The following is a 21,023-nucleotide window of genomic DNA, read 5'->3' as shown; positions in this document are numbered from 1 at the left end:
ACAGACACTGGTGAGTGAAAATGAACATAAGCAAAAAAGAGAACAGCACTAGAAGAAAAAGTACTCCTTGGAAACAAAGTGTTCAGACACGTTGTTCTCCATAATGTGAAGAATTAAAGATGCAGTTAAAAAATAACAAAGCAGTCTTAAAGAGGGGCAAGTCAAGGAAGACAGACACACACCAGAGAGAAGAAAACAGAGGATAAAAAAATAAAAGTACACTAATACAGAATGAGTGTGATATCAGAAGTAACAGGATATAAAACCTGACTAACAACTCAGTCAGTGACAGAGAGGGCAGGCCTGAAGAGCTGCACAGAAAGACAAGAAAACAAAAATACAAAAGCAACCAAGAAGCTGGCGTGCAGGACAAAAGAAATCTAACTTCACAGTATCAGGGCTCCTGAATAATAACAAAATGCAAAAATATCAAAGGACACCATAGAGAAGAGAGCTCTGGTAAATTATATGGATCTGCAAATCAAAAGACCAAACCATGCTCTAGGAAGAATATGTAATGGCTGGTGAGGTCAGAGCCTCAGAGAATAAGAATTCACCACACAGGCCCCGAAAGGCAATAATGTGGAAACTAGGGGTGAGCTTATGGCCTAACAATTAAGACGCCCACATTCTGTATCCAAGTGCCTGGACGCTGAGTTCCAGCTCTGGCTAGCAATTCCCTCTTCCTACTAATGTAACGGAGACCTTGGGAGGCAGCCACAGTGGCTCAAGTAGCTTGGTTCCTGCAATGCACACTGCAGACCCAGATTGAGTTCCTGGCTCCCAACTTCAGCCAAGTCCCTGGGGAGTGAACCAGCAGATGAGAGTTTACTAACTTTTTCCCTTTGCCTTTGCCTCCCAAGTAAATTTAAAAAAATAAAAGATGACTAAACAACCATTGGAATTAATGAAAAAAACAAAGTTCCAGTTAAAGATCTCAAAAACATAATAAACCAAGGGATAGATCAGGAAGGAAAAGTGATAGGAACTATAAATGTATTTGTCTTTAATTTTCAGAATATTCATATGGCTAAAATAAAAATATTCTGTCCAAAATATCATACTGACCATCAGAGTCCCATGACTGGCATGAAATTCAAGAATTCCTTCAATTTATTATTTCCCTTTCTTCTATTACATTTAAGTAAAATTAAATGTTTTTTAAAAAGTGGAAATAACATGTAGATAATAACCCTATCTTTGTAAAAGACTTCAGAGTTATCTATCCTTCCATCCATCATTATAAAAATTCAGAGTTGATCAGAATGATGCTTACCAAATATTAACCACCATTATTTTGAGATTATAAGAGTAGGGGTAACTTAATTGTTTCTATTTCTCTAATGTGTTTGGGCTTTTAAATAACAAGTATTTATCATTTTCAGAAACCCTGTATGTCAGGACAGTAAACCGATTTGAAGGAGGCAAAAATGGATAAATGCCACACTTTGTAAACTTACGAAGAAAATGGGAGAAAATCATTTCTGCAGTTCCAGCGCTGCGCTCAGTTCAAAGACACAAATCACGGCCAGAGGGACAAAGGAGAGGAGTCTTGTAGGTATTCCTTCAGAGGAAGCTTGTGGAGCCTCCGGCCTCGCCCTCCAGAGAAAGGGGAGGTCTCTGCCTCCTTAGCTCAAGAAGTGGTCCGGGGACAGTGGCCGACGTGTGCCCCACGCATGCAGCAGACGCTGAGTGTGCCCTCAACTGGCACTGGAAACTACTGGGAACCTGAGGCAGGGGAAGAGAGCAAACGCAGAAGGCTGTGCGGGGCCGCCACCTCGCCGACTGGCACAGTGCAGGAGAGCGAGCGCCTTGTCCGAGAAAGCACCGGGCAGAGACGACACCAGTAAGACACTGCTCCCCTACAGCTCTGTGAAGGCCCTGAAGACCCAGGGCAGAGAAGCGTCGCCTACATCGGGAAGCTGGGGGTGGGGGAGCAGGAAGAGTCTTCTGGATCACCCAGGGAAACGCCCACCAGACATCTGCGGTTACCGAGCTGCCCAGCGAGCACAGACCTCTGGATTCCTCGGCTGTTTTCCCCAGCCTTCCACCCTGGCAGGGGCCTAGGCAGTGGTAGACTGCCGGCTCAGGGGAGAAGGTGGGCAAAGACAGAAAGCCCACCAGACACCACCACCCTTCTTTGCCAGGAGCCTGAGTAGCGGTGGGGGAGCCGTGAGGCCAGAAGCTAAGTTTCATAGAGAAGAACGAAGATCCCAGTGCACACAATTATAAAGGGACATGGGGTAGGGAGAGTGGAGGGGAGCTATATTTGACTGCCATCCCATGAGTCTTGCTAGCTCAATGTAATAATTTATCCATGCCACATCGCCAAATCAGACACACATGTACAGGGAGTAGCCAGGTGTACACAGAGCCACCAGGTTTCTTGCTGAAAGTTTCAATCAGTTCCAAGAGCAAAAGCTATCAACAAAGCAAAGAAGGGAAATGATGAGGACTGAAAACTACGTCGTCTAAGCAGAACTATTAGGATGCTACTGAAAAGCATGGAGCACAGAACCTAGGCTAGGTGAGGGATGAGGGAAGGATTCCTAGAGGGCTACTGCACAAGAAAGAGGTGATAAGGCCAATGGACTGCAAATCTTAGTGGGCCAGGAACCATGGAGTAGCGGGAACAAAGGGAGTCACCAGAAATGTAGCCTTATAGTAAGCAAAATGCTCAAAATCGAGATTATGGAGGAAGCTCAATCAATAAGATATATCCGACTCCAAACCCCAGCCAGGCACTTCCTCTGTGGGCACTCCTTCTATAGGACTGTTGCACTCATCAGCGGTCTTTTTAACACAGATGGGAGCTGACAGTGCGTGACCCAGGAACATCAGAGAAGCAAAGGGAAAAAACAACTGAGCAAGCAGAAGAGAACCACATACAGTGTAAGGTTCCCATTACTTACCTGCCAATATGAAAATCTTACAGAATGAAGGAAACCAAGCTTGAGGGGAAAGAAGTAAAACAAGCAACATAGGTAAACCATAAAACTACAGCACTAGGCGTCGGCACTGTGGCATAGCAGGTAAAGCTGCCGCCTGCAGTGCTGGCATCCCACCTGGGTACTGGTTCGAGTCCTGGCTGCTTCACTTCCAATCCAGCTCTCTGCTATGGCTTGGGAAAGCAGCAGAAAATGGCCCAAGTCCTTGGGTCCCTGCACCCCCGTGGGAGACCCGGAAGAAGCTGCTGGCTTCGGATCCACACGGCTCCAGCCACTGCAGCCATTTGGGGAGTGAACCAGCAGATGGAAGACCTCTCTCTCTGTAACTCTCTCAAAATAAATCAATCTTAAAAAAAAAAAAAAAATTACAGCACTAGGATATTCCACTGAATATTGACCAATTAGCAAATATTTATTGATTTATATACAAAATTATTGGATCCTTTGCACAGCGCAGTTAATCCAATAATTTATTGCAACATCCATATGCTAATAAAATATTCACACACAGATAAAATCAGAGCTGTAACACAAGTAAAACAGGTACCTTACTGATTGCTTGTTTTTATAAAGTGGTGTAGGAGCCAAGAATGGCCGGACCCAGGCAGCTAAGTGCTGACTGATGAGAAGTCATGCTTCAGTAATGTTAACAGAGTAAAAGCATGCTGTGTAGCCATGGAAGAGACTGAAGCTCCATGGTTAACTTGGGAGAACCATCCTGCCGGGTTATGACCCCAGGAAGGGCTCCCAAGCTATTCTAGTCTCAGAAGTTTTAACACTGAAAAATTATTCAACCCAATCCCCCAGGAAGATCAGAAATATATTCACTTCTAGCATCCACTGAAATGCAAAAGTACTTGAAAACATTAATGAATCACAACTTATAATAAGTGCATATTTTTACAATCACCACACTATCTGTGTATGTTTGAAAATTGGAGACTATACACCTGAGGAGTCTGCAAAAAGCTCATATAAAACTCATTATGGAAAAAGCAGGGGAGGGCATTTTGCACAGCAGTTGAGTCACTGCTTGGGATGCCCTGTCCCATACTGGAGCGCCTGGTTCAAGTCCCAGCTCCTCCATTTTTGATGTATCTTCCTGCTAATGCACTCTGGAGGTAGGTGATGGTGGCTCAAGTACCTGGAACCCTCCCACCCATGTGGGAAACTTAGACTGAGTTCTGGAATCCTGGCTTCATCCTCGCCTAGCCTAGCTGTTGCAGGCATTTGGGGAAGTGAACCAGTAGATGACCTCATTCAATCTGTCACTGTCTCTCTGCTTTTCAAATACAAATAAATTTGACACACAGGTGTCCATAAGCCCTTGTCCATGTGGCTCACAAAACTGTCTAGCGCACAAATTGGAAATCAGCTGTAATTGAGGTAAAAAGACCAAAAATCTTTTAAAATTCATATTTCTCAGCCTAAAAATCACAAAACCTACAGTAAAGCAAGAAAATACTGAAAATGAAGTTGAAAAAGATGTTGGGAGGGATTCTAACAAGATGTAAAACCAAAGTTCATGTTTCAGACTACTGATAGAGCAGGATATATTCATCCAATGCATACTGTATGCACAGCAATGATCATTCCCTATCACCCACACACCAAATGTACTGTTTCTAGCCCAAAGCCAAAGAGAATACAGAATAACCCAACTCTCGGACCACTAAAGGCTTCAAAACTAATGTTAAATCAGCTGCAAAAATGCTTACCCAGAGTAGGAGGATGCTAACTAGGAATTAAGCGCAATTTTTTTTTCTTTAGATTTTCATGGCTGCATTTTGGGATTCAAACCACCAATCAAATAAGGCATGACACAGTCCAGAAAATGCGAACATTTTAGAAGCAGCAGTCCTCAATTCAAATATCAAATCTGCCATGTGAACTCAGGCCACTTACTTAAACTCCTGGAGCTGAAGTATGTTTTTGTTTTCATTTAGACCAAACAAAATAGCGTTTACTACCTTCAATTAGTACAGGGATGAGGAACCTCTAGCTCAGGGGCCACACAGGTCCGCAAAAACCATTTGTCTGGCCCTGTCAAAGCAACCACAGGTGTAACTTGAAATTCAATAAACCTGGGTCGGCGCCTTGGCATAGTGGGTAAAGCTGCCGCCTGCAGTGCCAGCATCCCACATGGGCGCTGGTTCAAGTTCCAGCTGCTCCACTTCTGATCCAACTCTCTACTATGGCCTGGGAAAAGCAGTACCTGGGTTGGAGACCCAGAAGCTCCTGGCTCCAGACTTTTTGGATTGGCACAGCTCCATTGGTTGCAGCCATCTGGGGAGTAAACTACTGGATGGAAGACCTCTCCTCCTCTCTCTCTCTCTTTCTGCCTCTACTTCTCTCTGTGTAACTCTGACTTTCAAATAAAAATTAAAAAAAGAAATCCAATAAATCTATAGCAGGCTAATTTTTTTAAAAAAATTTATTTATTTGAAAGTCAGAGTTACACAGAGGCGAGGCAGAGAGAGAAAGACTTCCATCTGCTGGTTCACTCCCTAATTTGCTGCAACAGCCGGAGCTGTGCCGATTCGAAACCAGGAGCTTTCTCCGGGTCTCCCATGTGGGCGCAGTGACCCAAGGATTTGGGCCATCTTTGACTGCTTTCCCAGGCCATAGCAGAGAGCTGAATCGGAAGAGGAGCAGCAGGACTAGAACCAGCACCCATACGGGATTCTGATGCTGCAGGCAAAGGATTAACCCACTGCACCACAGCACCAGCCCCTTGCGGGCTAATTTTTAAGTTGATAATTTTGTATGGCCTATGTGTGATTTTATAAATATCCAAATGACCCTTGCCAGAAAAAGGTTCCCCACTCCTGAATTGTATGAGAATCAAATAAGAGGGTTTGTCAGATGCCTTTTGCAATGACAGCCAATCAGAAATGATTTGGGGAGGTAGGGAACTCTGAATATCATCTGTGACCCATCAGGAAAATTCTTACACGACACTCCAGACCACACTGCGCTGACTTTAACTGGTTCCCATTTTTATGAAACACAAACTGAGTTAACAGCCAATGACTACCTCAGTCCAGGAAAGGTAGGGCTGCTGCCCCTTCCAAATCACAGGCTGTACAACTGCAAAGGGAAAAGGACCTGAAAATCCTGCAAATCCCCTGCTAAAAGCTCCTGAAATGCCCGACTGCTTTTTGATGTTCCTGGTAAGATAATAATACTTTTTCACTGCACCGTAGAACAGCCAACTAACCATGCACAGAGTTTCAACCCTAAGGCACAGTACACTAGTTGTTGCACCCTGCACCCACACTCTCATTCTGCCCAGAGAACCACAGTGGTTTGGGAATCCAGGGCTGCAGACAAATAATGAAACCCACTGGCAGGCAGAAGATGACAAGGATGTGTTCATTCCATAGGGAAAGATGGTAAAATGAAGCTGTTTGATAGCCCCGGATATTTGGTCAATACAATTTCCACTTCTGTGCAAACTAAACAATCTAAGGCTTTGTTATGAGAACAGAGAAGTCTCTAATTTTGGAAAATCTTAAAAAATGAGGATATGAAGAGTAAGAGTGCCATCACAGATTACCGTATGAAACAGGGTGACTATACAAGACCGTTCTGGTTTGGGCTTGCCTCAGCAGAAATACTTAAAGCAGCCACCTGCAAAGCCAGCGTCTCCTATGGGCGCAGCTCTACATCTGAGCAGCCCAGCTGTTGCAGTCATTTGGGGAGCAAACCAGCAGATGGATGGAAGCTCGCTCGCTCGCTCGCTCTCTCTCTCTCGACCTGTAACTCTACCTTTCAAATAATAAATAAAATCTAAAAAAAAAAAAAAAAAAAAAAAAAGAAAGAAGCAAACAAGCAAACTATGTGGTCACCAAACGCCAAGTGACTTACTTCTAATGACACAGAAAATCTATCATATAGCTGTGAAATGCAACCAAATTGACAAAATCCTGGTAAAGTTTTCTCCGTCACTATCACATATATACAGTATAAGACCCCTGCTAAAAGTAAATATTAAAATAATTTTAGCAAGGGTTAAAAAGTTTGGCTGCTGACAGTAGCCATTCCTTAAGATAACTGTGTCTCCACCTGCCTGCAGAATAACCTTGGGAAACTGCCTTGTGAAACTGCTCTGTGTAACTGTCTCACGCGATAACACTTGCAGGAGTCCGGAAAAGAGTTACAACAAGGTTCTGTGACTGAGACAAAATGGAGAAACTAAGGTTAACGCTAACCGCATTTTTTGCTTCTGTATAATGGCTAAGCTTGCAAAACATGTGTTATTTTTAGAGAACAAAGAAAAACGAAAAGTCTCCAACCCTTATCCTGTTGTCCTCCAACCCCTTATCTTGTGACATACCAAGGTTTTACTGTTTTACTGCCATCCTCGTCCTTGCTTGCTTCAGCTGATAAGAAGAAACTGCCCGTGACCCCCATCCCAAGCCCCTTACCTAGCAACCATTAACTTACCCAATAAAATGCTAGTAACCTGTAGCTTGCCCAATAGGATTGTAACACAATTAAGTATGCTAATACTGTGGTTTTTAGTTTTAAATACTCCGTAAAGCTATTGTTCGGGGCCGCTCTCTCTCTGCACTACACTAGAGGGTGCTATTGAGACGGCCCATTTGCAAATGAAATAAACTTTCCTCTTGCCTTTGCATCGATTGGAGTGGAGTCTGTGTTTCTGGGGTCCGGTTTGTGGGACGCCTGCTTAAGGGGTCTTACAACAGCATTTACAATCATTTCAAAAATGCACAATAAACCTCCCAGACACAGTTAAACTAATACCAACAATCTAGGATTATGGCATGCTGAAACTAAGAATTTATTTTACAGCATTTCCATTATAAGTCAGTAACTTTTGTCAATTCAGAGATCTCCTTCTGAGATTATTCTTCGGGAATGAAAACACAGATTCCAAATGCAATTTCAAATAACAGGCCTAGTGACTGAGCACAAAATCCTACTAAAATGATAATCACATCCATGCTCTCAGCATTGGACAATCTATTCACCACCAGAGGTTCCTTAGTTGTAAAAATAGTGCCAATAAGGCTTGTTATAAAATAATGCAAAATTCTAGGAGAACTGACAACACAAGAGAAAAAAAATATGTAAATACTGATCATTCTGCTAAAAGCAGTGACACAATATGTCATAAATAACCTACACTAGGCCACTCCTACTGTATCTTCCACCGAGGTCAAGAAAATTAAAGCCTAACAGTCTAAAACCTAAACCTAAACCCTGAGCAACAGGAAACAGTGTCTGTGCTGTGGTGAACATATTATGTAAAATCATTGGCTGTGATGTGGCAGGAGGATGAAAGTGCAGAATCTAAGGATTTCAAGCTTGTTTTCTTTCATTCATTGAACAAATGTTTATGGAGCAACAACCAGGTGCTGTACCTACAAATAGAAACAGTCCTGACTTCCTGAAACTGACATCCCTGAGGGAGAAAGCAACATTAAACAAACGATTCACTATTAGGCAAATACGTAACTTTAAATCATAAAAGGCAAAGGTATGGAATAGCATGTTTAAGCAGCTGTAAATCAGATGGTGTCACTCAAATTGGAATTGGGGGGGCCCTCCCCTGAGGAAGTGGTGCTGACGCTGAGTAGTGAGAAAGGCACCTGTTAACCAGTCTGGAGGCAGCCAGCCACAGGGTTCATCCTGCAGCTCAGGAAAGCCAAGGTTTAGCTTGCAGTCTCTGTGTTCTCTTGGCCTTTCCCTCGTTTTCCACTGGTCGCTGTAAGGTGGCTACAGAGTTCAAGCATCCGTCACGCCAGAAGCAAGTGTAAGCAAGTCCTTCTTCGCAAAAACTTCTTTTAATAAAAGAGCAAAGTCTTTGTCTCTTGGCTACTCCTGGCTGTAAGAATCAAGTATCTGGTAAAGATGAAAGAGCACCACTACAGATGTCTAAGACATTACGATTCGTTTCCAGGAACAAGGCACGTGGACGCCCACACCAGAAATCAAACAAAATCACAATTCTGTTGGTCAGGAACAAGAATGGTTTGTGGGGGAGCCAACACCTTCTGCCAAATAAATAAATAAAACTTCTTCTGGGTCTCCCACGTGGGTTCAGGGGCCCAAGGGCTTGGTCCACCTTCTGCTACTTTCCCAGTGCATTAGTGGAGAGCTGGATCAGAAGTAGAGCAGCCGGGACTCGAACTGGTGCCCATATGGGATGCCAGCACTGCAGGCGGCGGCTTTATCCTCCATGCCACAGCACTGGCCTCTAAATGAATCTTTTAAATTAATAAATAAAAGTACTGCAGGGTTTTGGCAGGGACAGCAGCAGAGAAATTACCATCCGTGGTGTGGCAACATTAGATCATACAGATCAAGAACATACCTGAGGATCAGAACGGTAATGAACACTTCATTTTCAAACAGCTCCAGAAAGCACAGAAAACAACGTTTAGGAAACTGCAGCTCTGCGGGCAGGGAATCTGCACGGTTCTCAGCGCAGGGGTCTCCAGACCGAGTGTGGCTGCTCCTGGAGGCCACCACTCACAGCCTGAAAGCCGTACTGCACTTACCATCCCACCAGCCCCGGATCCCAGCACCAGCAGTGCAAACAGGACTCTTCACGGGGCTTAAAGTCATAAATGGTCAGGCAGAGGCCTTGCTTCAAGTGCTCCAGGACTGGATAGGTAACAGCCTCACCTCAAACGTCAAAAGAGGCGTGTGCCGCCTGCTACACTGTCTTCTAGCTCATCCCTTCTCCACGGCGCTTCGCCCTACACTCCAGAGTCTCAGGCTGTCATAAAGGTGATTCTCCGATATTCTAATTAACGAAGCTGTGTTTCACTGCCTGCCAACATGGCTGTAATCCATTTCACACAAGCCAGGCCCTAAATACTCTTAAATACTCAAGTTCACAATTACACGTACAGAGTATGAGGTTGCCAAGCTCAACTGCTTCAATCCAAATACATTTTTAGATTAAAAACTTATGAAATACTATATCACATAAAATGTAATACAAAAGACATTATGAATTCTGTATATGGCTTTGACGGTTAATAAGGGTCTTCAGTATAATTTCGAAAATACATCATCCTTTGGAAAGATTAGTTAATGTTACAGAACTCAGTCTTACATATCTTACGACACATTTCCTAGTATTTCTCCAGTGACCGTACAATATACGTCGGCTGCTTTTCCCTAAATAGCCAAGCCTGCAAATCCTAAGTGTTTTCTGAACAGCCAACTGACCTGAACCAACAAGAGACAGCAGTTCTTACTCCACATTGACACAAGTCAAGCAGAACTTCAAACTGGTCCTTAGAGAAAGTACTAAAGCGAGAATGTTAGTGAAGTGCACAGCAAAGCTCCTGTGGAAGAAAATAAACTCTGGTGCCCGCACTGTGGTGCAAGTTAATCCTCTGCCTGTGGCACCGGCATCCCATGTGGGCGCCGGTTCCAGTCCCAGCTGCTCCTCTTCCCATCCAGCTCTCTGCTGTGGCCTGGGAAAGCAGTCAAAGATGGCCCAAGTGCTTGGGCCCCTGCACCCTCTTGGGAGACCAGGAGGAAGCTCCTGGTTTCTGGTTTTGAATTGGCACAGTTCTGGCCATTGCCACCATTTGGGGAGTGAATCAGTGGAAGGAAGACCTTTCTGTATCTCCCTCTGTCTGTAACTCTACCTTTCAAATAAATATAATCTTTAAAACACAAGAAAGAAAAGAAACTCTAAATAAATAAAAGCTACCACCATCATCATCACATGCAGCAAATCTAACAGGTCGTGCAGAAACATAACGGAAAAAATGAAAACAGCCAAGCCCTCGAAAAAAGACAAAAGGACTGAAGGTGATCTCTAACAGAATATTACCACAAATGGCAGTGGGAAAGAACTCCCAGGTTGGTGGAGGTTTGCTTCTTTCCGTTAAAAAGAAAAGATTTGGCTTGGGAAAGAAAAATCCTAAAGAACTAAATGACACTTGATATAATGTATACCAAATCAATTGCCAAGTGAAGGAACTCAACCTCCAATCAATAAAGCTAGAATATCTACATGCTGCTGCATATATATTCATGGCTTTCTCAATTCCTCAAGACACGGGACAGTTGCCCTACGTGTATTTGAAAGCACTTCCACAGAAATGTGAGTCTCAGAGGATCCCAAGAGGAAATGTCACACATCCACATGTGTGACACAGGTACACAGAGAACTTGAAAAAGGCACCAAGTTGGGGCAGGTACTATGCCACAACAGGTGAAGCGGCTGCCTGAGATGCCAGCATCCCATATCGGCACCAGTTCAAGTCCCAGCTGCTCCACTTCCAATCCAGCTCCCTGCTTATGTGCCTGAGAAAGCAGCAGAAGATGACCCAGATCTGTGGACCTCCACCTCCACCTCCACATGGGAGACCCAGAAGATGTCCCCGGCTCCTGGCTTCAGTCTGGCTGTTGTGACCATTTGGGAAGTGAACCAGCAGAGGAAGTGAACCAGCAGATGGAAGATCTCTTTCTCTGTCTCTCCCTCCCTCTGTTAACTCTGCCTTTCAAGTAAATAAAATAAATCTTTAAAAAAAATTTTAGAAAGGTACCAAGTCTTTTCAAAGACAAGCTAAACACACACACACACACACACGCAAAAGCTAGCATCAAAAAATCGACATTTGAGATCTTCTGAATATTTCCTAAATCAACCAGTTAGCTTTACAAATATGTGAGAATCCAATTAAACTAAAATTCAAGTATGGCTAAAATGCAGTTATTCAAGAACTATGAATAAACTACATACTCCTGAAGTTGGCACTAAAGACATTCTCAATGCTGCATTGCACTCTGGGCAGATAGACCCTACCTAGGGCCAATGCCCAGCCCCAGCAACCCATCCTGAGCTGAACCACCACCCTCCCACTCTCCCTTTCTTGATATGGAGATAACAGCCTTCCCACCAAGTAAGGGAAGGGTTAAGGGAAAGCATCAAAGAACTCAGCCTTTGCATAACACAGGGATCTTCAAAAGTGATAGAAAATGCTTATTACAGAAAAATTACGCATAGATTTTTTTTTTGACAGGCAGAGTTACAGAGAGACAGAGAGAAAGGTCTTCCTTCCATTGGTTCACCCCTGAAATGGCCGCTGGCGCACTGCGCCTATCTGAAGCCAGGAGCCAGGTGCTTCCTCCTGGTTTCTCATTCGGGTGCAGGGCCCAAGCACCTGGGACATCCTCCACTTACTTCCAGAGGAGCAACCGGGGCAGAACTGGCGCCCCGACCAGGACTAGAACCCGGAGTACCGGCGCCGCAGGGGTTGGGTTAGCCTAGTGAGCCACAGCACAGGCCATGCATAGATTTTTAAATGAGGGGTGGGGGTGGGACGATAGAGGGAAGGGTGTTTGGCTGGGCAGTTAAGGACCTGCTGGGACACCTGCACCCCATGGCAGAGGTCCTGGCTCATGTCTCAGCTCTGCTCTCCACTTCAGCTTCCGGCCAATCCGCAGCCTGGGAAGCGGCAGGTGATGACAAGGAGTTGGGCCCCTGCCAGTCATGTGGGAGCCCCAGGCCTAGACTAGGGTTTTCAGCTCCTGGCTTCAGCCAGACCCAGCCTCAGCTGTCGCAGGCGTTCAGGAAGTCAACCAGTAGACAGCAGCACTCTCCCTCTACTAAACAATTTTAACAAATGTTTAAATGTTGGCACCAAAACAAACTTGCTTCTACTTCCATTTCCTATGAGCTTTTTGAAGTCCCCTAGTTCCCATGCCCTGGACCTCCCTGCTCTCACCCTCACGAGTCCTCCAGGCCTGCATGGACCCCTCCCAGGGTTCTCTTGATCACGACTATCATTCCCTAACCCTCACTCAGGCTCTCCTTTACCCTTTCCCAGGTATAGGGCAACTTCCTCTCGCAGTAGCTGTCCTGCCCCCCCAAAAACCCACACAACTGGATCCTCCCATTCCTCTACAGGCCAGCTCAACCCCAAATCCTCTTAAGCCCAACACAAACAGATGCATAAAAGTCCCCCACCCCACCCCAATTCCTCCAGGTCAGTGTTTCCTAGACCACCCAGCAAATTGTCCACGGTGTAGAATGTCGTAGAATGTCTGACGGCTGGGTCTCAGCCATGCTCCCAGACACCAGGGATGGACCTCTTGTCATTCCAAACCACTCGGAATCCCCTGGACAGAGGGTACTTTCTCAAGCCCCCATGCTCTGAATAAACACTGCAATCTCTAACTTACACATCGTTCACCTGGCTTCACCTATCTATCCTGGAAAAATCTTCTAAGCGGAAAGCTTTGGTTTCGGGCAAAGTCCTGGTTGAAGGTCTCTTTTGTACTCCCTTGATATTCTGAAATAGCGCCATGATCAAAGCACCTGTCAACAATAAATTATCGTTTACCTAGTTCCCCACATGCTCATCAATGTAACTACATCATCTGACGTAACAGCTGGCACTCTAAATGTGCAGTGAGTGCTGCCCGGAGGAGGGAGGAGCTGCAGCTTGCTCAGCTGTGGGAGCCAGTGAGTCTCTCTGTGAGGTCTCTTCCAGCTCTACAGTCTGTCAACATGGAAGATCAGCAGAAACAAGTTTGCAGTGAAGATCCAGATCCACGCAGGGGCAGGATAGCTTCTGTGTAGTACCAGGAGTTACTTCTTCCAGACAACATTTCCTTTCCATGTCATTTTGGTAATTAAGCTGAACGTTAAACCGCTGCTTATTATGGTTAGAGAAATTCCTAACAGTGTAAGGGTTTACTGACAAAGCTATCTTTTATGTAAGCTGACACATGGACCTACGTAGGTGAAGAACAGGCTGCTGAGAACCATGGACAACTGAGAATTACGGAACTTTTCACATTTTCAGGCCTGGGTCATAGTGGGTGGTTACCCCTTAGTTGATGGTTATTACCCAAGCAAAACCCCAGCTCAGAATAAGAGGTACATTAAAGGACATACGAGTAAGGTCCAGCCTCAGCTCCTGGCCCAACGCTATCTACAATCTCAAACAGACTTTTTGCTTGAAAAATAAAGATAGTTGCCTCTGCAATGAAGATACACAGAAATACAGATTTCGCTTCAGAATGCATCTTTTATTTTTTCAAGACAATGATAGCCAACACACCAGTAAATCGTTTCAAGTTAAACACTTTTGTAAAGCATAGTATTAACTGGTTTTAAAGGGGAAATTTTTTAGGCTAACTAAATTCAGTAGAGTGAGGTTAAGAAAACCAAAAAATAACAGGACAAAACGATTCTCAAATTGGGTAGCTCCCAGAACCACAGCAACCTCCGAGAACTCCACCAACCATCTGATGGGACATTTATAGAAAACGAAGAGGAGCAGAGAACACAACTCACCTCTGCTGCAGCTTAGTCAATCAACACACAACTCAACAGGCTTCAGCCTAAGCAGTAAGTGGCTACACGGGCCTCCTACAACCAATCCCAGTTCATTTACTGCGATTAAATCTTCATTGGTTTGGTCTGTGGGCCCAGTGCAGCCACCTATTCCGAATGCACGGTGTCCCACAAATTCAGCACTGGAAAGCTGTCACTTTGCTAGGCTCAACCTCTCTGTGCTCACAGGTGACCCAGGCTCCCCAAATAATGTAAACATTATGTCTTTCTTTAGACAACTCTCATCACCACAAAGGCCATTTAGTACACTACATGTATTAGTCACTGAATTCACGGATGATTAGGCATAAATAAAGCAACTGTAAGAAGAGTTTACTCAAATCTTACTTTCAGATGAAAGCAAAAGATAACAATGTAACCTCCACCACTTTTAAGGAAACCAAAATTATTCTGTTTTTCCTTCTCAGTGTGATGGTTAGCTTGATCCGTAACTTACATTACTGGTGCAGTTTTTCCCAGTTGTCACTTATTTTATAGCATCAACACACAACAGCGTATCCTAAGAGGTAATAGGTCTGGGCCTTATTCCATCTACTTCGTCCTGGATCCTTTGAGAAACGCCTAAAGGAAAACAATTATTAAAAGCTCTTGCCTCTTACCTGAGGCAGTGGCCTGACAGTTTTGCTAGCATGTTTTAAAAACAAAAACAGAAGCCTGCTGTGAGACGCCTAGATGTCTGAAAACTTAAATCAGACAAGAGGCTTAAAAGGTTTTTAATGGAAGTATATTTTACCCGCCCTCTGAAACAATGCCATTGCATCAGGACTTGGGGCAAGGACCCAAGGCTGCAAATACGCCAGAGTATGGAGAAGTCAAACAGGTGTTTTCTGCAAAGACAAAGTTGCTGCTGCACAGAGCAAGTGTGGTTTAAAGCGCAGAAACACAGACAGATGCGAACACAACCAAGGCTCCGTGACTGCACAGACGGATGTCCGTGCAAACCTGGTTTTCACGTTCGAAGATCCTGCTTGCTGTCTTTCGCGCGCAGAAGGCTGTGGCTCTTCCTAACGAGGATTATATAAAGATTCCGGAAGAGGAAAGTGCTTTGCAACCACAACACCTGGCTCAGGATTCCCTTCGTCCCGTCTCGAGCACAAGGACCAGAAGGCGCAACTTGGTCCACCACGTCACGAGGCGGCTCGGCAAAGTTCAGTCTTCTGAGATAAACCCACGGGAGAAGACCGGCTCAGCCTCTCCCCTGGGGCGCCAAACGACCCCAACAAAGTGCCCGCAGCCCCAATTACGCACCGGCGTCTACAGTCCAGCTGCCTCGCCTTCCTAATGCATTTATTAAATTACAAATTTCCGAGGACTCTAGACATCAAAGTTTAAAAAAAAAAAAAAAAACACCAGCCCCCAGCAACGTCCCGGAAATGTGAAACCATACGTCCAAAAGTAAACTCGTTCCTACACCTACGGCCCCATGTCACACCCCGACGCGGCAGCGAGACGGGCACTCACCCACAGCTCCCCCGGGAAACCCAGAGCCGTGAGAGTTCAAATGAGAAGCGCGGCGGATCGCCCACTCTCACCGGTAACCGGCTGATGCCCAAACGCAGGGGCGCCCGTGCAGGCTGGGCGCCGCCATTTTGTCGGAGAGGGGGCCTTGTCTAGAGGCCCCGAGGGAGGCTGCCCCGAGCGGAGCCGGATCGCCAAGGCAGCCGCCACCACCCAGCCTGCCACCTCCACGCCCATCCCGCCGCACTCTCCCCGCCCAGTGAACGCCTTGACAACCAGGCTCGCCGACCGGGCTCGGCCGAAGTCAAATCTCCCGCGAAATCTGCACCGCGTGTCAGGCAGCGCGGAGGGCAGCCCCCGGCGGCGGGGGTGGGGCGGCGGCGGCGCGGCGAGCGCTCGGTTACCGGGGCAACGCGGCCCTCAGCGCGCCTGCCGCTGCGACCGGGCCCTGCGCCCCGGGACGCAAATGTCGCCGCCACGCACCCGGCCGGTTCGCGAAGGCGCCCCGGGGTCGGGCTGCGCGCCCTCAGGACTCGAGCCTCCGACTTCCTGCCCCGAGGAGCGTGGCTCGGCGCTAAGGCGGCCCCGGCTCTCCATTCCCAAGGCCTAGTCTAGCCCCGCAGGCGGCCGCCTTCCCGCCCGCCGCCGGGCCCCGGAGCGCCCGGGACGAGGCGCGGGCGCCGCCCCTTAGGTGCCCGAAGCCCTGCCTGCGCCCGCCTCCCAGGCGGTGCCCGCCCAGGCCCGGCCCGCCGCGTTGTGCCTGCTCCGTGGCTGTCGCGCACGCTGCAGCTCCGTGGCTCGGGCTCCACTCGGACCTCCGCTAGGAGGACCCGTGTATTCGTATTTTTTTTTTTTTAATCCAAAATGGCAGCCTCCAGCCGCGCACAAGTGTTAGATCTGTACCGGGCGATGCTGAGAGAGAGCAAGCATTTCAGCGCCTACAACTACAGGTGACCCGGCGGGCGGCGGGGGCCGGGGAGGGCTGGAGGCGCGGGTGTCCCCCCCACCCAGAGCCCCTGGGGGTCGGGGAGCCCCCGCCGAGGGCTCCGCAACGCCCGGGGAGAGCGGGACGCCCTGCCCGAGTGTGGTGTCCTGGCGCCCCGGCGAGATTCGCAGCTGGCTCGTGTCTTGGGCACAAGGTCAGGGCCAGGTGTGGGCGCTGGACGCGCGCGCTGCAGGTGGTGAAGACTGGACCAGTGCGCTGCGGGCGCGGGGGTCTTCAAAATGCACGACCTGGAAAAAAAAGAAAAAAAGTCATGGCTTGGTTTTCAAGTGACTGCCCCCGGATAAGTTGTCAACCTTTTAGTTCTATTTTCCCGTGAGCTTTCTGAAGGGCCCAGGGGTAGGAAAGTGGCCAGGGTGGAAGTGGCCAGTTGATAGCACGTGGCCGCAGCTGGAGGCTGGTCCCGGCGCTCCCTTTAACCGGCTTAGGTATCTTGATTCGCTCCTTCGGTTGCAAGATTCAAATCCATACCACTGGGGGCCTGGCAAATGGGGACCCGTTACACAGGAGGGAGAGTAGGGGAGGGGGTCTCAGGGTTCCTGGAGATGAGTTTGTGTGCCTGGGACAGGGGTCCCTCTTACAGGGCCTTCACGCCACGTGAATGAGAATCTAAGCTCGCTCTGGGCTCTGACACTCTGCTCGGTTGTGAGCCCCCTAACGCCTACTCTTTACAGATGTTTCCTCTACCCCGGGACCAGTTTCCACTTTATGGCTTCCCACCCACCCTGTTACTCAGGTGCGCTGCCTGTAGGAAGCCCCGTCCTCTCTGGGTTGGAGCAGATTCCCAAGAGCAGGAATCTGCCTGGAGCAGCTAGGCTCCCTGTAGGTGTCACTGGGGCAGAGGGGGTGAGGAAGGCCCTCTGGGCTGCTGGCTGCCAGAAGTGGAAGGCCTCCTGTCGGGACAGCCCTGAGCCTTGCAGGCCTCTCCCTCGCATGACCAGAAACCCGCCTCCTGCAGACGTGGCACTAGCAGCTGGGCCACACCAGTGGTGGTTAAAGAAGCATCCCACGGGAGAGCTCCACTACACGGAATGACTTAGGCTTTGCAGCATGAGGGCTGTAAACACCAAGCATACTGGCACAAACTAACCAAACACCTAGTACCAAGTACTTCACCAAGCCTGTTGAGGGGGCGCTCAAAATATGCCAAGTAAGGGGGTCTGCATTGTGCAGCAGGTTAAGCCACCCGCTGTGAAGCCAGCATCCCATACGGGCACCGGTTCAAATCCTGGCTGCTCTACTTCCAGTACAGCTCCCTGCTAATGTGCCTAGGAAAGCAGCAGAAGACGGCCCAAGTGCTTGAGATCCCGCCACCCACATGGGAGACCCGGCTGGCATTCCAGGCTCCTGGCTTTAAAAAGTAGATGTGCTAGTAAGTGGGAAGCTGTCGTCTTCACCGCAGCCTGGGAGAAGATATTTTGTCATTAAATTTAGAATAACCAAGGACTGGGCATCACCTTACTGTTGACATGGACCAGGTGGACACAGAGGGGTGCACCCAAGAGCCCAGGCAAGTAGGAGCCTCGGGGACAAGTCACTCAGCCTGTGTGCTTTCCCCTCTGGGGTTTCTGAAATGTGACCCTTGCTCTAGACAATCACTGAGGACCTCCCACTGATTTTTTTTTTTTAAGTCAGAGTTCTAGGGAGGGAGAGACAGAGGGGTTCTTCCATCTGCCCTTTCACTCCCCAGATGGCCATCACACAGGGTCGGGCCGGCTGAAGCCAGAAGCCAGGAGCTTCCTGCAGGTGTCCCATGTGGGTGGCATCCTGCTAGTGACATCTCCCAGGACAAATTATATTTGATTCAAGATGTGTCCTTTATATTAAGACTGTGCCCTTGCGGCTTCGAGGATTGCCCCCTCTGCTCCTCTCTGACCTCAGCAGCCGTTTGTCACTGTCGTGAAGTCAGCGACTCCCACCGATCACTTCTGGGCGCCCCTATTAACTTTATATTCCTGGTATCTAGTAACGTTCATTTTTGACAGCAAGTCTTTGATAGGTACTGTTTCTATGACCCATTAAGGGAACAGAGGCACGGGGAAGTTAAGAATCCTAAAAGTTGCACAGTGCAGGATAAGCAGTCCAGAGTTGGCTGCAGATGGACGTTTGGTTAAGATGCAGCTTGGGACGACGCTCTCGTACCATGGAGTGAGTGGGTGGGAGTCCTGCCTCTCCTGCCAGTTCGAGATTCCTGCAAATGCTCACCCTGGGAGGTGGCAGATGATAGGTCAAGTAGCTGAGCCCCTGCCAACCACGAGGCAGGACTAATGTCAGTCCCCAGCTCCCAGGTCCCAGCTCTTGCAGGCATTTGGGCAGGGATCTCTCACCTCCTCCACCCGCCACCGTCAAGTATTTATTTATTTATTTAGATGTGGAAATGTTGGAACGACCATAACTACAGTGAGGAAAGAATGTGGACAGCTTCTGTCAGAGCCGTTAGAGGCTGCATTTTAACAGCACGCACTGTATCTGCCTCTCCAGTCGCCAGCCCAGAGCGTGTATGGTGCACCCTGCCCGCCGTCACGACCCTGCGTGGTCTTGGCCTCCACACCGTTGCAAGTTCCCTCCCACCTGGCATGCCTCAGTCACTGTTGTTCCTCCTCTGCTGCCGAGGCCTTCTGTGGACACGGCTTTCCCGATTCGTCCCATCGCAGAGCCCCCTCTGCCGCCTGTCCCCGACCCCGGAGCCCCCACCGCCGCCTGTCCCCTGACCCCAGAGCCCCCTCTGCCGCCGCCTGTCCCCAACCCCAGAGCCCCCACCGCCACCTGTCCCCTGACCCAGAGCCTCCTCTGCCGCCTGTCCCCTGGCCCAGAGCCCCCACCGCCACCTGGCCCCTGGCCCCAGAGCCCCCACCGCCACCCGTCCCCTGACCCCAGAGCCCCCACCGCAACCTGTCCCCGACCCCTGAGCCCTCACCGCCACCTGTCCCCTGGCCCAGACAGGGCCCGACACTGTTATGTGTTGCTCCACCTGAGCGCTCGCCAAGACCCTCTGTAAAGCCTGCCTTGCTGACTCCTAGACGGAGCCCTGGAGAAAGGCAGGCGTGGGCTCAGCAGGACAGCTGCCAGCAAGAGCTTTCCAGACTGGTGTGGGACAGAGATACAGAGACGGCGCTCACAGCCGGCGTGAAGGGCCGTGGTAAAAGCCCGCACAGGGTGTGGGGTCCGGAAGGCTTCCCTAAGGGTGGCAGTGGAGCAAACGCACAAAGCTCAGAAAACAGCCCATGGTGCGTTATTGCTGGAGAGTGAAGTACAGTTCAGGGCATGGCAGAGATGGGGTGGAAGGGGGCGTGTGTACCTGGGCCTGTGGGCCATGCTGAAAAGAACGGGAACCCCGACTAGGTCACTGAGCTCGTAAGCCGCCCCTGGAGGGCTCCCCTTGCATTCCCAGTCTCTCTGGCAGCGGTGTGGACGCTCACTGTGAGGAGGCAGGAGCAAGGACACCACGTAGAGGTGATTGCTCCAGTGTGCAGGAGGCGGTAGGGCCCTAATGAGGATAGGAGTTGGGGGGGAGCCAAAGGGATTGGAGACAACGGGAAACACAGACACTTGATCGATAATGAGAAGATAGCATGGTTAGAATTCAGATGGCTGGATTCAGGAATGAAGAGGAAAATCCAAGCAGCCGCTAGAACCAGCGTGAGACATGTCCTGACCGCAGGCCACGTAAGGCCCGTGGGACGGTTTGGGCTGGCCCTGCCACGCCGCCGCCAGCAGGGCTGGCAATTCAGTCGATGTACAGCAGGCTGGTTTTTGAGTTGGTAATTTAGCGTGGCCCTCAGACAATGTTATAAACATCCAAACGGCCCTCGGCAGCAGACGCGTTCCCACCTCTGCCCTGGCCTGGCGTCCAGGTTGTGGTGAAGCCAGAGGCTAAGCTACGTGTAACAACTGTGCCACTAAGGGACAGAGAGAATACAGAGGCTGCCAGTCCTGTGTAGAGATTCTGCAGCTCATTCTCAACACAACTTGAATGTGGATGCCAGCCGGAATGTCCAGCCCGGGCAGTTAACCACAGGCCCCGAGGCTCAGCGCTGCCCACTCGCTTTTATTTATTTACTTGAAAGGCACGGTGACAGCGAGAGACAGAAAAGGAAGCTTCCTCCCCCTGGTTCACTCCCCAAATGGCCTGCGTGGGCCAGGCCAAGGCCGAGAACCAGGAACTCCATCCGGGTCTCCCACGTGGGTGGCAGGGGCCATCTTCTGCTGCTTTTCCCCGGTGCCTTAGCAGGGAGCTGGATCAGAAACGGAG

General features: G+C 48.8%; 2 protein-coding genes across 6 annotated transcripts in view; one reads left to right on the top strand and one right to left on the bottom strand.

Moving 5' to 3' along the window:
* FARS2 (phenylalanyl-tRNA synthetase 2, mitochondrial) overlaps window positions 1-16,355 on the bottom strand; it is a 483,127-nt gene extending 466,772 nt beyond the window's left edge. Inside the window, exon 1 of one of the 5 annotated variants that reach the window (XM_062184260.1) lies at window positions 16,252-16,355. The gene's annotated coding sequence lies outside the window, so the exon portion shown is untranslated. The other 4 variants (XM_062184275.1, XM_062184252.1, XM_062184281.1 and 1 more) reach the window with 4 other exon arrangements.
* Window positions 16,356-16,485: 130 nt separating this feature from the next.
* LYRM4 (LYR motif containing 4) overlaps window positions 16,486-21,023 on the top strand; it is a 145,662-nt gene continuing 141,124 nt past the window's right edge. The window contains exon 1 of the mRNA XM_062184294.1: window positions 16,486-16,718. Coding sequence (XP_062040278.1) covers window positions 16,633-16,718 — 86 coding nt within the window. The 5' untranslated portion in view covers window positions 16,486-16,632. The remainder of the gene's footprint in view (window positions 16,719-21,023) is intronic.

Source organism: Lepus europaeus, chromosome 3 (genome assembly GCF_033115175.1).
Source record: "Lepus europaeus isolate LE1 chromosome 3, mLepTim1.pri, whole genome shotgun sequence".
Classification (NCBI taxonomy): domain Eukaryota; kingdom Metazoa; phylum Chordata; class Mammalia; order Lagomorpha; family Leporidae; genus Lepus; species Lepus europaeus.
This window is presented reverse-complemented; position numbering and strand designations above follow the sequence as displayed.